General features: G+C 46.9%; 1 protein-coding gene across 2 annotated transcripts in view; it reads left to right on the top strand.

Moving 5' to 3' along the window:
- Nucleotides 1-13,964, top strand: part of USP1 (ubiquitin specific peptidase 1) — an 18,275-nt gene extending 4,311 nt beyond the window's left edge. For both annotated transcript variants that reach the window (XM_077275950.1, XM_077275952.1), the window contains exons 3-9: nucleotides 25-151; nucleotides 273-377; nucleotides 462-622; nucleotides 1,623-2,257; nucleotides 3,125-3,289; nucleotides 5,786-5,987; nucleotides 12,717-13,964. In XM_077275950.1, the coding sequence (XP_077132065.1) occupies nucleotides 25-151; nucleotides 273-377; nucleotides 462-622; nucleotides 1,623-2,257; nucleotides 3,125-3,289; nucleotides 5,786-5,987; nucleotides 12,717-13,419 (2,098 nt within the window). In that variant the 3' untranslated portion in view covers nucleotides 13,420-13,964. The remainder of the gene's footprint in view (nucleotides 1-24; nucleotides 152-272; nucleotides 378-461; nucleotides 623-1,622; nucleotides 2,258-3,124; nucleotides 3,290-5,785; nucleotides 5,988-12,716) is intronic.
- The last annotated feature ends 2,181 nt before the right edge of the window (nucleotides 13,965-16,145 follow it).

Here is a 16,145-nt window from a genome sequence, read left to right as displayed (position 1 = left end):
TATATTTTTCTTTTCCTCATGAAGCTGTGATCAGGTGGTTCCTGCTACCCAGATGTCTCCACCCGTCTGCTGTGTGAAGAATGAAAGCTTGGTTCCTTTTGTAGGGTTCAGCAATCTTGGGAACACCTGCTACCTTAACAGTATACTTCAGGTACAGACTTTTATAGAATTTTTTTTTTAAACTGGTTTTGCCCCATTTTTTTTTTTTAAGATCTTCTAGCTTCACATGCAATAACACAAATTGACCAATAGTATTCTTGTTTCCTTTACAGGTTTTATGCTACTGTCCTGGGTTCAAAAGTGGTGTGAACCAACTATGTGATGTTATATCTAAGACTAGGGGGAAGGAAGGCCAAGAACATGCCGAAAAAAATAAGGTAATTTACTTATATATATTTTTTTTAAAGTCTACATTGAATGAGAAAAAAAAAATGTTACTAATAAATCAAATGTCTTAACAGGAGTGTGAGAAAGACAACTTGCCCGCAAGTTACGAGGTTATCTGCAGTTTGAGTTCCTTGATTCATTCCACAGAGCTCCTACAAGTCAGCTATCTATTAAATGCAGAGAATTACGATACCGAGCTTTCTGCACAACCCAAGAGACTTCTGAACACGCTGAGGTACGAGGCACTACAGGCATGGGATATAGTGGGTTCTCGGATCACAATGCAAAGGGTTAATCTGTCTGATCCTTGCTAATCAGTAGTCCAGGAAAGCCACTGTCAATTGCTTCAGCTAGGGGGCTTCTGTGACTCATACTTGGAGGGTGCAGATTCGGCAGCAGGAGGATGGTCACTAAGAAGCGGTCCAGTTAAGTGGAGCAGATATATTGTGTTAATTCCTTCTTAACCTGCCTTTAGAGCGGATCTCCAGGCTTGGGGATCAAGTATGTAGGCAATACATTTGACTGTAGAGTCGTGAATCCTCACAATGCACACGGTCAGGATACGGTGACGCAGTCGTTGGGCTGCAAGTATGTGATTTGCATACTTTCAGCCACATTCCGACTAGACATGGCTGACCTTGATCGATTCACTTGTATTCGGCGAGGCCGTGCATGTCTGGTCGGCACATGACCGTACGTATGCATAGAGTTCAATATTGGACAGCCCCTTTTTAATAATACATCACATGTCAGGTGCTGGTGTATGGAATAGCCTCAGAAGCTTAGCTTGCCCCAAATTTGGGTGATGCTGGCTGTGTTATATTGCTGACATCTCCCTGTAAAAGCAGCAACCAGAGAAGGTTCCGATCGCTGCAGTTTAACGCTTTCAGTAGATCAATCATGGCGGGGACCATGGGTTTTCATGGCAACTGCAGACCTGCTGAAGGTCCTCATGACGCCATATAAATCCTATGAAGGCCAGCCACAGGCTTCCCTTTATAGAAGATTATATTTTTGTCCCCTTGGGGGGAACCTTGACTTAAAAGTATTTATGCAGTTATTCTGATATGTATTTTCACAGTAAGTTTACCAGGTCTAGGATATATATTTAATATTGTATGCAGCTAGTAATGGAAGATCTGGTGATGGGTCTGCTATAGCCTTTTCTATGTCACTAATTTGGTAATATGCGAGCTGTCCCCGTCTAAGCATTCCACTTTTTAACTTTTCACCAGGGAACTCAATCCGATGTATGAGGGGTTTCTACAGCATGACGCACAGGAAGTGTTGCAGTGCATTTTGGGAAACATTCAAGAGGCCTGTCAGGACCTCAAAAAAGAGCTGACAAGTCTCCATGTGAATGAAGCGGTGGCCCTGTCAGCTGATGACAAGGAGACTGGCGGTTGTGAGACCGGAGCTGGGTCTCCTGACACATCTAATGCTGAATCTGAGGATCCAAAAATTGAAAACGGTAAACGGAAGAGCGATAACGAGGTTGGAAACGTGAAGAAAAAAACAAAGTTAACGAAGGAGCCAGCGCCTCAAGAGCAAAGACTGACCAGATCAAAAAGGAAATCTGTAGTGGAAAAGCAGGACGATAAAGGAGCCAGTACTAAAGTCAGTGCTGACCCAGCTCCCAACACTCAGCACAAAAAATCCAAATTAGGATTGAGCTGGTTAAAGTCCGGTAAACAGCCAAGTATTTTATCTAAGTTCAAGAGTCTAAGTAAAATGGACAGTTCGTCAAAAAGTTCCCCCACCGATATCCTAAACCCTGACATCCAACCGGAGCAATCCAAGAAAGAGGCAACAAAGGAAGGCGAGGAATGTAAGCCGGAGGAAAGCGGCGAGACCAAGACTTCTCCGAATGGTGGGTAGTAATAGGATCAAGGGATGTGAATCAGCTAAATGTTGTTATTGTAAGGACTGTTCGCACCCAACTGCAAATCCTTTCTATTAGGGCTGGGCTATTTTACTGAGGGGCCATATGAGACTGTACTGTTGTGAAGGCTGGACCAATAGGCTGCAGAATATGTTGGTGCTATAGAAATAAAAATTAAGTCTGCTTGATAATATTAACAGTAATTACAATAAAATATCACTTAAAATAGAACAGAAATAAGTATTGCTATCCCCTATATATAGCGTGATCTCCCACATAGCCTCCCTATATACATACAAATATTCCATACACATGAGAAAACCTCTCCTCGCTCCCATTCCTCTGGCCTGCGCTCTGCTCCATACTCATGCATAGTTGACGTGATGAAATGATGTCATTGTAGCAGCTTAATCACATGCTGATTGGTGGGAGATGGAGCGGGTGGTCCCTCCTCCACCAATGTATTTACCGCTGTCTGCATGGGATGCGGAGAGCGGTGACAGCGGGTGGCAAAGTCGGGCAGAGGGCATGGTGCAGTCTATGGGCCACTGTTTTCAGCTGCTCTTCTCGGTCTTTCAGTCGGGTGGGCCGGCGTGTATTTGGTCACTGATCAGCACATGGATCCACGTGCCGGCACTGACTGACAGCCAGCTCTATTGCTAGATCTAGTATCGGCAGAGACATTCCGGCACTGACTGCTATGAAGGATATAAACGTGGAAACTAGTTGTAGAGCAGTCTTGGACACTGTGGGGACCACACCTGCTCTATTGCACGGGCTTTAGTAAAATTCAAGCAAATTTGTAAAGCGATTGGATTTTTCAGACCTGATGGATTTCTGATTCTTGATTTATAGAGCTGAGTGAGTTTGAACTGGTGGAGAGATTATTCCAGGGCCAGCTGGTGCTAAGAACACGATGTCTGGAGTGTGAGTGTTTTACAGAGCGGAGGGAAGACTTCCAAGATATCAGCGTTCCTGTGCAGGAAAGCGATACCCCAAAACCAGAAGAATCCTCTGATAGTAAGTAGTACTTCACAAATGCAATTAAATTTGCACTGGAGGTGTGAACAGCAGCTAAGTTAGTCATCCTTCTTTCCCAATAAAAATGATACACACTATAAGGCTATGTGCACACTTTGCGGCGTCCTCTGCGGGTTCTCCCGCAGCGGATTTGATAAATCTGCAGGGCAAAACCGCCGCGGTTATCCCTGCAGATTTATCGCGGTTTGTTTTGCGGTTTCCGCTGCGGGTTTACTCCTATACTATTGATGCTGCATATGCAGCAATATGCAGCATCAATAGTAATGTTAAAAATAATAAAAATTGGTTATATACTCACCCTCTGATGTCCCGATGTCCTCGGCGCTGCACGCGGCGGTCCGGTTCCAAAGATGCTGTGCGAGAAGGACCTTCGTGATGTCACGGTCATGTGACCGCGACGTCATCTCAGGCCCTGCTCGCACAGCAACCCAGACCGGACGGCCGCGTGCAGCGCTGAGAGGTGAGTATATAATTATTTTTATTTTAATTCTATTTTTTACACACAAATATGGTTCCCAGGGCCTGGAGGAGAGTCTCCTCTCCTCCACCCCGGGTACCATCTGCACATTATCCGCTTACTTCCCGCATCATGGTCACAGCCCCATGCGGTAAGTAAGCGGTTCAATGCATTCCTATGGGTGCAGAATCGCAGCGATTCTGCACAAAGAAGTGACATGCTGCGGGTTGTAAACCGCTGCGTTTCTGCGCGGTTTTTCCCGCAGCATGTGTACAGCGGTTTGCGGTTTCCATAGGGTTTACATGTAAACGCAATGGAAACTGCTGCGGACCCGCAGCATCAAAATCGCCGCGGATCCGCGGTAAAACCCGCAAAGTGTGAACATGGCCTAAGCATTCAGTAATGTCTGATAACTGTGTTACAAAGGTTTTGTCCCTCGGTCAATTTTGAGTGTTCCTGATTTTTTTTTTTTTTTTTTTTTTTTTTCATGCTGATATTAGAAATGACTTCAGATTTTTCCTATCACGTAAGGTTTTTGAGAAATGATAAACGTTATATTGTTAATTCTAAAAACATGGATTATAAATGAAAGTAGTCTGCAAAACAATTTTTGAACAATTGCTTTTGCTACTGACATCGATGCTCATGTATGTAGTGTCTCGGCTGTCATAATGTAGGCTATAAACTGTTTCTTAACCACTTACTGCCAGCTTACAGAATAGTATGTCAGCTGGCAGTATCCCCCCCGCTTTGAGGTGATCCCACCTGAAAGCCGTGACATGTCAGCTGTTTTTAACAGCTGACATGTGCCCATAATAAGCGCAAGCGGAATCGCGATCCGCCCGCGCCTATTAAGTAGTTAAATGCTGCTGTCAAACTCTTGACAGCGGGCATTTAAGTGCATTTCCAGACACCGGTCCGGAAATACACGCAGCGACGAGCCCCGTCACGTGATCGGGGGTCATCGCTGCACTGCCATCACAACCAGAGGTCTCCTCGAGACCTCTGGTTGTTGATGACAGATTGCTATGAGCGCCACCCTGTGGTTGGCGCTCATAGCAATGATCTGAGCATGACCTCTATGTAGCAGAGGCGATCGCGCTACGGCAGCTTCTAGCCTCCTATAGAGGCTATTGAAGCATGCGAAAAGTAATAAAAAAAAATATATATTTTTTTATATTTTTAAAGCAAAGTTCAAATCACTACCCTTTTGCCCCAATCAAAATAAAATAAAAAATCAAACCTACACGTTTGGTATCGCTGCATTCAGAATCGCCCGATCAATAAAAAAAATTAACATGATTGCTAAACGGCGTAGCAATTAAAATAAAAACGCCAGAATTACGTTTTGCTCCTTTGCCACTTTGGGGGTCGCCGCGACATTGCATTAAAATGCAACGACGGGCAATCAAAAGAACGTATTTGCACAAAAGTGGTATCATTAGAAACGTCAGCTCGTCCCTCAAAAAATAAGCCCTCACACAGTCATATTGACGTAAAAATAAAAAAAATTATGGCTCTGAACAGGGGAGCGGAAAACAAAAAAAGCTCCTGTCATGAAGGGGTTAAAAACCTTGTGTGATACAGACTTTTGGAGAACATATTCGTGTTCAGCATATCAAAATCTATAAGATACAATAACATTTTCTCAGAGGACAAGAACTACCCTGAAAATTAGTTGCGTAGTGTAATCAATCGGAGCCTAAATATTAATTGATGTTTTGTATGGCAACCTATAAATAAGGGGGCACTGGAGTTTGAGGCAGCAAAGTCATTGTCGGCCATGCACCTCTTAAAGAAGTTGGTTCAGCTTTCAACTTTAGTTTCTCAGAAATGTTACTTTCCTGGGCTGGACCACACGTCTGGTGTGTCTTGTGTAAGGGATCAGAGGAATAGAACAAGCATGTTACATCGATAGACCTATGCTACATCGCTTATATAGGTCCTCAAGATCTGAACTTTAATCACACTTTTACATTGATTTCTGTTGTTTTTGTTTGTTTTTTTTTACCCTCTAGTTTCGCCAGATCCCAGGCAAGAAATTAAAACCTTAAAATGGGCAATCTCCCAGTTTGCATCTGTGGAGAGAATAGTCGGAGAAGATAAATACTTCTGTGAAACCTGCCGTCATTACACAGAAGCAGAGAGGAGTCTCCTGTTTGATAAGATCCCGGAAATTGTGACCATTCATCTTAAATGTTTTGCTGCAGTAAGCTCTGAGTAAGTCTTGTCAAATTCACCTTTAGCAGTAGATGTAGGTAATGGCTTCTGATTTTATAGGCAAACTTTGTAAACAAAATATGTACGGTATGTGTGTATATAAATGTATTAGTTGTGCTCAAGTTTACATATCCCGGCAGAATTTTTTTCTTTTCTTGGTCCAGCAAAACTTTCTCCACTCATGGTTAGTGGTTGGGTGAAGCAATTTATTGTCAAACTACTGTGTTTTCTCTTTACAAATCATAATGACAGCCCAAAACGTCCAAATAACCCTGATCAAAAGTTCACATACCCTGGTGATTTTGGCCTGATAACATGCACAGAAGTTGACACAAATGGGTGTGAATGGCTACTAAAGCTAACATCCTCACCTGTGACCTGTTTGCTTGTAATCAGTGTGTGCATAAAAGCTAAGTGAGTTTCTGGGATCCAGACCGACTCTTGCATCTTTCATCCAGCCACTGACGTTTCTGGATTGTGAGTCATGGGGAAAGCAAAAGAATTTTCTACGGGAAAAGGTAGTTGTACTTTATAAAACAGGAAAGAGATACAAAAAGATAGCCAAGGAATTGATAATCCCAGTCGGCACCGTTCAAACTGATTCACAAATGAAAAATCAGGGGCTCTGTAAAAACAACCACGGACAAGTAGACCAACAAAAATGTTCGCCTCAACTGCCGTAAAATTGTTCGGGGATGCAAAGAAAAACCCACAAATAACATCAGCTGAAATACAGGACTCTCTGAAAACTAGCGGTGTGACTGTTCAAGATGCACAATAAGGAAGCACTTGAAGAAAAATGGGCTGCATGGTCGAGTCGCCAGTAAGAAGAAAGCCATTACTGCGTAAATGCCACAAAGTATCTCGCCTACAATACGCAAAACCGCACAGAGACAAGCCTCAACTTCTGGAACAAGGTAATTTAGAGTGATGAGACCAAAATTGAAGCTTTTGGCTACAACCATAAACGTTCCATTTGGAGAGATGTCAACAAGGCCTATGATTAAAGGAACGCCATTCCTACTGTAAAGCACAGAGGTGGATCACTGATGTTTTGGGGATGTGTGAGCTACAACGGCACAGGAAACTGGTCGAAGTTGAAGGAAAGATGAATGCAGCACGTTAACAGCAAATACTGGAGCCAAATTTGCACTCATCAGCACGGAAGCTGCGCATGGGACGTACTTGGACATTCCAACATGACAACAATCCAAAAACACAAGGCCAAGTTGACCTGTCATTGGCTACAGCAGAACAAAGTGAAGGTTCTGGAGTGACCATCTCAGTCTCCTGACCTCAATATCATTGAGCCACTCTGGGGAAATCTCAAGCGCGCAGTTCATGCTAGACAACCCAGGAATTTACAGGAACTGGAGGCTTTTTGCCAAGAAGAGTGGGCAGCTTTACCATCTGAGAAAATAAAGAACCTCATCCACAACTACCACAAAAGACTTCAAGCTGTCATTGATGTTAGAGGGGGCAATACACGGTATTAAGAAATGGAGTATGTGAACTTTTGATCAGGGTCATTTGGATGTTTTGGGTTGTCATTATGATTTAAAAAGAGAAAACACAGTAGTTTGACAATAAATGGCTTCACCCAACCACTAACCACAAGTGGGGAAAGTTTTTGTGGTATCATTCAGAGTCTCTAAAAAAAGGCCATGAAAGCAAAAATGGGAAAACTGATACTGTTTAAAAAATTTTTTTTGCTCTGCTTCTAAATTTCTTATCAGTTAATTATATTTTCATAGATCTGAATTTTACACACGCGATACCAAATATCTTGCGGTTTATTTTTTTTATTCTGAAAAATGAAGTGGTTTAAGTGAATTTTTATTAGTTTTATAGAGACGGGATGAAGGACAGTCAGCTCCAGGTGGGCTATGGGTAGCAGCAGGGCCGGCTCCAGGTTTTCATGGGCCCTTGGGCGACAGAACCTCAGTGGGCCCCCTTGTGGAGCAAATCATGTGGCGACAGTAAAACAGCAGGGACCACAGAGACCCAAATATTTTATTTAGAAAAAAACTATGTAAACTTTATAAAAACACTAGTGCAAAATAGAGAAAGTGCAATATATCAGGGAAACTTTTGATAAATTTGCTTCTCTGTAAGTTGTAAAAGACTTTTTTGACTTTTTTGTAAAAGACATTCAAAGACTGCCGCAAGGAACACGGACATGCTGCGATCTTAAAAGAAGCGCCACATGTCCGGAGTCGCAGGGCCGCCGGGTGCGTGTTACCACGCATAGCTGAGACGGGATTTCATAAAATCCCCTTCACTATGCTGGAACATCTGGACGCTGCGTGTTTGACGCTGTGGCCCCACGCAGCGTCAAACACGCAGCGTTTACTTAACGTGGACACATACCCTAACCGTTCCCATCACCAGATCACACATCTAGCCGGCAGCTTTTGTTTTGGCCAAAAGATTTTGTAAGCCGCCACCATAACACGGTAGACTCTTTTGGTGAGGCCCTACTCTGCTGTAACCTATTAAATATTTGTTAAAATATGCAATACAATTTAGGTATATTTTTATTTATTTTTCAATTTTTAAAATGACCAATAATATCACATAAAAAGAACAAATACCGCTACACCATGACCAGATGACATATTACCACCACAGTGATCGAATAATATCACATACAAAGAACAAATACCGCTACACCATGACCAGATGACATATTACCACCACAGTGATCGAATAATATCACATACAAGGGACAAATACCGCAACACCATGTCCAGACCACATATTACCACCACATAGTGACTGAATACTACAATTCTGATCAGTAATAAAAAAAAAAGCACCACACTATCACCATCAGTGCCATTATACACAGGAGATCTGTACTTAGTATGCAGTGTCTGTGTAGAGGTAATACAGTGATCACTAGTGAGATTATACACAGGAGCTCTGTATATAGTATACAGTGTATAGTGTCAGTGTATAGGTAACACTGACTTACCAGTGACGTCTCTAGGTTAAGTCCTTCATCTTTCATCCAGCACAGACCGCCATCATGTCTTCCAGCCAGGACTCGTCTCTGCAGGAAATAACAGAGTTATCTCGCGCTCCGCTTGTAGAACACATTACTTAATTTTTCCGAACTTCTACATTACACCGCATAAAGAAAAAGAGGCGACATAGTGTCACTCTACACAGTAACAGGACCGCCCCCTCATTTAAAACAGTGTCCTCAAAAAATAAATACATCACTGCAGTAATAATATCCCTTAATTAGTCCCTATGGTAATAATATTCCCCATCCTGGCCCCCGTGTGTCTCATTCCTGGCGTCAGCCATATGTTCTCCCATCCTGCCCTCATGAGTATCCTTTCTGCACCATATGATCTCCCCATCCTGCCCCATCTGTCTCCATCGTATCCATCCTGCCCCATGATCCTGCCCCATCTGTCTCCAATCCTGCCTCCAGTGTCTCCAATCATGCCCGTATCACCATTCTGCCCCGTCTCCAATCAGGCCCCCATTTCTGCAATCATGCCCCCTGTGTCTCAATTCTGCCCCATCTGTTTCCATTCCTGCCCCAGTGTCTCCAGTCATGCCCCAGTGTCTCCAGTCATGCCGCCATGTCTGTCATCCTGCCCCTTGTCTCCAATCATGCCGTTTCTCCTTTCTGCCCCCGTGTCCAGCTTTCTGCCCCCGTGTCCAGCGCTCTGCCCCCTCCTGTGTCCAGCGCTCTGCCCCCTCCTGTGTCCAGCGCTCTGCCCCCTCCTGTGTCCAGCGCTCTGCCCCCTCCTGTGTCCAGCGTTCTGCCCCCTCCTGTGTCCAGCGTTCTGCCCCCTCCTGTGTCCAGCGTTCTGCCCCCTCCTGTGTCCAGCGTTCTGCCCCCTCCTGTGTCCAGCGTTCTGCCCCCTCCTGTGTCCAGCGTTCTGCCCCCTCCTGTGTCCAGCGTTCTGCCCCCTCCTGTGTCCAGCGTTCTGCCCCCTCCTGTGTCCAGCGTTCTGCCCCCTCCTGTGTCCAGCGTTCTGCCCCCTCCTGTGTCCAGCGTTCTGCCCCCTCCTGTGTCCAGCGCTCTGCCCCCTCCTGTGTCCAGCGTTCTGCCCCCTCCTGTGTCCAGCGTTCTGCCCCCTCCTGTGTCCAGCGTTCTGCCCCCTCCTGTGTCCAGCGTTCTGCCCCCTCCTGTGTCCAGCGTTCTGCCCCCTCCTGTGTCCAGCGTTCTGCCCCCTCCTGTGTCCAGCGTTCTGCCCCCACCTGTGTCCAGCGTTCTGCCCCCTCCTGTGTCCAGCGTTCTGCCCCCTCCTGTGTCCAGCGCTCTGCCCCCTCCTGTGTCCAGCGCTCTGCCCCCTCCTGTGTCCAGCGCTCTGCCCCCTCCTGTGTCCAGCGTTCTGCCCCCTCCTGTGTCCAGCGTTCTGCCCCCTCCTGTGTCCAGCGTTCTGCCCTCTCCTGTGTCCAGCGTTCTGCCCCCTCCTGTGTCCAGCGTTCTGCCCCCTCCTGTGTCCAGCGTTCTGCCCCCTCCTGTGTCCAGCGTTCTGCCCCCTCCTGTGTCCAGCGTTCTGCCCCCTCCTGTGTCCAGCGTTCTGCCCCCTCCTGTGTCCAGCGTTCTGCCCCCTCCTGTGTCCAGCGTTCTGCCCCCTCCTGTGTCCAGCGTTCTGCCCCCTCCTGTGTCCAGCGTTCTGCCCCCTCCTGTGTCCAGCGTTCTGCCCCCTCCTGTGTCCAGCGTTCTGCCCCCTCCTGTGTCCAGCGCTCTGCCCCCTCCTGTGTCCAGCGTTCTGCCCCCTCCTGTGTCCAGCGTTCTGCCCCCTCCTGTGTCCAGCGTTCTGCCCCCTCCTGTGTCCAGCGTTCTGCCCCCTCCTGTGTCCAGCGCTCTGCCCCCCCCTGTGTCCAGCGTTCTGCCCCCCCTGTGTCCAGCGTTCTGCCCCCTCCTGTGTCCAGCGTTCTGCCCCCTCCTGTGTCCAGCGTTCTGCCCCCTCCTGTGTCCAGCGTTCTGCCCCCTCCTGTGTCCAGCGTTCTGCCCCCTCCTGTGTCCAGCGTTCTGCCCCCTCCTGTGTCCAGCGTTCTGCCCCCTCCTGTGTCCAGCGTTCTGCCCCCTCCTGTGTCCAGCGTTCTGCCCCCTCCTGTGTCCAGCGTTCTGCCCCCTCCTGTGTCCAGCGTTCTGCCCCCTCCTGTGTCCAGCGTTCTGCCCCCTCCTGTGTCCAGCGTTCTGCCCCCTCCTGTGTCCAGCGTTCTGCCCCCTCCTGTGTCCAGCGTTCTGCCCCCTCCTGTGTCCAGCGTTCTGCCCCCTCCTGTGTCCAGCGTTCTGCCCCCTCCTGTGTCCAGCGTTCTGCCCCCTCCTGTGTCCAGCGTTCTGCCCCCTCCTGTGTCCAGCGCTCTGCCCCCTCCTGTGTCCAGCGTTCTGCCCCCTCCTGTGTCCAGCGTTCTGCCCCCTCCTGTGTCCAGCGTTCTGCCCCCTCCTGTGTCCAGCGTTCTGCCCCCTCCTGTGTCCAGCGTTCTGCCCCCTCCTGTGTCCAGCGTTCTGCCCCCTCCTGTGTCCAGCGTTCTGCCCCCTCCTGTGTCCAGCGTTCTGCCCCCTCCTGTGTCCAGCGTTCTGCCCCCTCCTGTGTCCAGCGTTCTGCCCCCTCCTGTGTCCAGCGTTCTGCCCCCTCCTGTGTCCAGCGTTCTGCCCCCTCCTGTGTCCAGCGTTCTGCCCCCTCCTGTGTCCAGCGTTCTGCCCCCTCCTGTGTCCAGCGTTCTGCCCCCTCCTGTGTCCAGCGTTCTGCCCCCTCCTGTGTCCAGCGTTCTGCCCCCTCCTGTGTCCAGCGTTCTGCCCCCTCCTGTGTCCAGCGTTCTGCCCCCTCCTAAAAGTAAAAAAAAAAAAACACTACATACTCACCGTCTGTTGCCCGTCACGTCCCCTGGAGCTTGCCGTACTGACTGTCTCAGCGCCGTCCGGCCGTAAAGCAGAGCCCAGCGGTGAACCTGCAGTAACAGCGGTTCACCGCTGGGCACCGCTGTTACGGCCGGCCGGTGCTGAGACACAGTCAGTGCGGCAAGCGCCGAGGGACATGAAGGACGACAGAAGGTGCGTATGTAGTGTTTTTTTTTTTTTTACATGGGGACTTCGGCATCGCTGAAGACAGTTTCAGCGATGCCGAAGTCGCTTGGTCGCTGGAGAGAGCTGTCTGTGTGACAGCTCCCCAGCGACCACACAGCAACTTAGTAAGATTCAGCCTGAATCCCACCCCTGTGGGCGGGGCTTTCAGCGGGGACTCCGTCTCCTCCGTCCCCTCTGTCTCTGGATCGGCGAGTCGGCGGCCAGTCCCAAGTAAGAAAAAAAAAATAAAAAAAAATTGCCGTCGGATCCTAGGGGGGCCCCCAGAAGTCAGGGGGCCCCGGCATCTGCCCGACCCTGCCGTCCGCTGACGCCGGCCCTGGGTAGCAGAACAGTTGTGCCTTTAAGTGCCTCTGTCAAAGATTGATAGCAGCAATTAAATGATTAAGGAGCAGCACTGTCAGTGGCGTGTGCCGGTTGTGTAACCTGCTCAGTGTTTGCTATCAATATACGATGTACAAGTTTGTCTCCTGATGGACAGGGGTTAGACGAGCAGAATAACTGTAGGTTGGGATCTTCATCCAGGTGCTCTGTTATTGACCCACATCAAAGAAATGTTCGTGCACATACAGAAAGATTAGCCCTGCAAGATAAGCAGTATTTCATAGTATTGGCTTTGCTAAAAATCTTAGTGTGTTTTTTTTTGTGTGTTTTTTTTTTCCCCCCAGGTTTGACTGTTATGGCGGACTGTCTAAAGTGAACACTCCTTTGTTGACGCCATTGCAACTGTCCCTAGAGGAGTGGAGTACCAAGCCATCAAGAGACATTTATAGACTTTTTGCTGTGGTAATGCACAGCGGAGTGACCATCAGCAGCGGTCACTACACAGCATACGTCAAACTGAGTGACCTCAACCTCCAGATAGACCAGGTGAAAGCTCCTAGCGACCACAAGGAATTAATAAAGACCGAGCCACTGACTGAAGAGGAAGCTCGATCTTCCGACGGCGAAGTCACTTTTCGAACTGGTGCAAACTTACCTGCAACAAGCAGCAAAGTAGCCAAAAAGAGTACGGATACAGTCGGGCTCCTTGGAGGGCAGAAAAGTAAACTTAATTTTGAGCAACTGCCTACACCAAAACCCCCTAAAACTGAGCAAAATCAAGATGAAAAAGGATTAGCAGGGTCCAGTCTCGGTGACATCCATGTTGAAAGTGACAAAATCTTGCAAACTGCCACAGATGGACCCAATAGCACCAAGTCTGCATTATATGCGCTGCAAAGTCTGAGGGAGTACGAGGGGAAGTGGCTGCTCTTTGACGATTCGGAAGTAAAAGTGACTGAAGAAAGAGACTTTTTGACCACTATTTCCCCGACCGCTCGATCCACATCCACTCCCTACCTGCTGTTTTATAAAAGGATTGCAGAGTAGTCCCCGCTCGGATCTGCCTGTATCATATGTAAAGTTTCCATCTCCGTCAGTGTATGTATATATCCTGTATATATGGAGATCTATGTGTGACTGATGCGCTGCAATCCTACAGATTGTATGTAGAGCCCTGGTATGTAAATACTTTATATAGATTTCTGTACTATTTTTTTTTTTTTTTCTTCCTCTCCCCACATACTTACTACACTTAGCAATATTTTTTTATTAAAGTTTCCTAATCTATATACTAAATGAAATATATTGGTCTAGTGACCAGAACGTGGCAGCTTTTTGGGTAACTTAATGTTATGCAATGTTATTGTCAGATCAGCAATAATGTATAGACTTCTACAACCTATTTATTAACAGGTCTGATAACCAGACGTAGACTGCAGGCTTTACAGGAAGATAGGTGACTTCAGGAAAACTAAGAATTTTCTAAATGTTTAATGGAACTTTTTTTTCTTCTCATGAATCTTTGTAATTCAGTGTTGTCTGATGTGATCATGCACAAGATTTGTAATTGGATAAAAGCTTGTTTTTTAGATATTTACCTTCTTCCTGCCTGTTTGTTTTTTGTTTTTTAATTGCTCAGATTGGGTTCAAATCAAGTAATGGGGGCTTCTGGACCTCCTTCATTGATTATCATCAAGCTCCAGAGTATTAATGAAAGTCTACTTACCTGAAACATGGCCACCAATCCCCCTGTTCAGGACTATGCTGGAATTTTACTCCATGCAAAGTGTAATTATTGCTTAATTTTATCCTTTGGCCAGTAACCCTAAAAGCCTCCTGAATCCTGACTGACAGGAGTAGTTGCAGAGGGGTCTTGTCAGCGACTTATTCCTCTCTCCATTGAACATACTTGCACAAGAGGGGTCTGGAGAAATGGCTGTCAACCGAACATAATGTGTATGTGCCCCTTTATTAGAGGTTGGGAGGACAAATCGTACAAGGTCTAAAGGGGTAGAGACACAGGAACCTCCAGTGTTAGATACAGCACAGAGCAAAAAAAGTTGGCTCCTCTTTTGCAGACTACACCCACTGATGGGCATGAACAGGAAGCAGACACTGGTCCACGTTTTCCAGATCGATTTCTTCCTTTTCATGTACAATTTAAAGGGAATCTGTCAGCAGAGGTTTGCTATGTAATTTGAGAGCAGCACGATGTAAGGGCAGAGTCAAATTCTAGTAATGTGTCACTTACTGGGCATGGTTTTTGGTTACAATAACGCAGTGTTTAATCAGATCACTAGAGGACTAGGTGTCTTGTGCCCCCTGTCTAACCATACCCTAGCACTGATTGGCAGCTGTCAATATACAGTCTACACAGAAAGCTGCCAATCAGTCTTGGGGGTGAATGTATACTGAGAATACATACAGAATGCTGAGCTCTGCTACAGCTGTCCAATTGGTTTTCTCTGCCATCACAACTGTTGCACCCAGTAACCGGCGTGCTTGTGTCTTTCTTAGACGAAAGCAGATTGATGAGCATCCAACAATCACAGCTGCCTCCTCTCCCACTGTATTGGCCCTAGCGCTTTCTTGGTTCGTTTCTTCATCTGCTGCCACGCTCTCCCTTTTCTACACAAGTCGACGACAGCATAGTAGCTTTCCAAGAACTTTTGAATTGGCATCTGTCCTAATCTTCCTTTGCTATCTTTTAAATAAGACCCTTGTGTTGGGCACCTTTCTTTTTCACTCCAAGGTGATCTCCTATCCATCACAATGTAAAAATGATCGATCTTTTCTTCTGTCCCTTTCTACCCCAGGGAACAATGTTGTTACAGCCCAATGTGATCAGCGTTTTGTTGGTGCCGGTCCATCTTTCCCTTTCAGACATTGATTATTCATTCTTGTTCCTATTTGAGTGGTTTATTACCCCTCGTTTTGCTATATATTGTTCCTGAAGGAGCCCACAAGTGTTGCCCATCCCTCCCTGAATGTTCTTTTTAAGACTTGCCATTTTTAGAACTAAGAATCCTCCCTTCAGATCGTGGCCCACTGCACCAATGAGGTAGGAGCCCCTTAGGAAGTGCACAATCGTCCTCAGCTATGTGTTGTTGAATCCACACATTCTCAAGTCTTTTTATCCATGGTTGAAGGCTTCTTGCAGAAGACAACCCAAACCACAGCTACTTATAGTTATCTGAGGACTGGCTCCTATATTTTGCTCATGTGCCAGGAGGTGAGCAGATGTGACGCAGTAGCCATGTGACCCAGGGCTACCGGAGCGAGTACAGAGGCCAGTATATAAAGAAGTTGCTCAGATTCTTCAGTAGAATGGAGACTGATTCGGAGCAGTGACAGCTTCAGCAGCTGGATGGGAGGCCCCAGGAGCAGAGGCGTTGTGCCAGTGGGGTGGTGAGGGAGCAGCCGTTCCTCCTTCCCGGCCTCTTCAGATAGTGGTGCAGGGCGCCATTGGTTTCTGCTAGGAGAAGTGAGTATGCTGGTAAAAGCAGTCAGATCCACAATGGGCTTTGTTAACCCTATGCCAGAAAAATCAAAGGATGATATGTCACTGGTCTAGATCTAAGAAAACAGAAATCCTTTCCGTTGATTGAAAGAATAAAAGCTTTAGTACGAAGAGTGCAAGAGAAGAGGAGCTCTCCCTCCATCCTTCAAAAAGGAATTATCCCTTTGACAAGCTTTCCTCATCATTATGGAATAAAGCCCCTAAATTAGACGTGGCAATGACTAAAGCCTCCAGAAAGACTTCTCTGCCCGTT

This window comes from Ranitomeya variabilis, chromosome 8 (assembly GCF_051348905.1).
Source record: "Ranitomeya variabilis isolate aRanVar5 chromosome 8, aRanVar5.hap1, whole genome shotgun sequence".
NCBI lineage: Eukaryota > Metazoa > Chordata > Amphibia > Anura > Dendrobatidae > Ranitomeya > Ranitomeya variabilis.
Note: the sequence above shows the minus strand (reverse complement) of the source record. Positions and strands in the feature narration are given on the sequence as shown.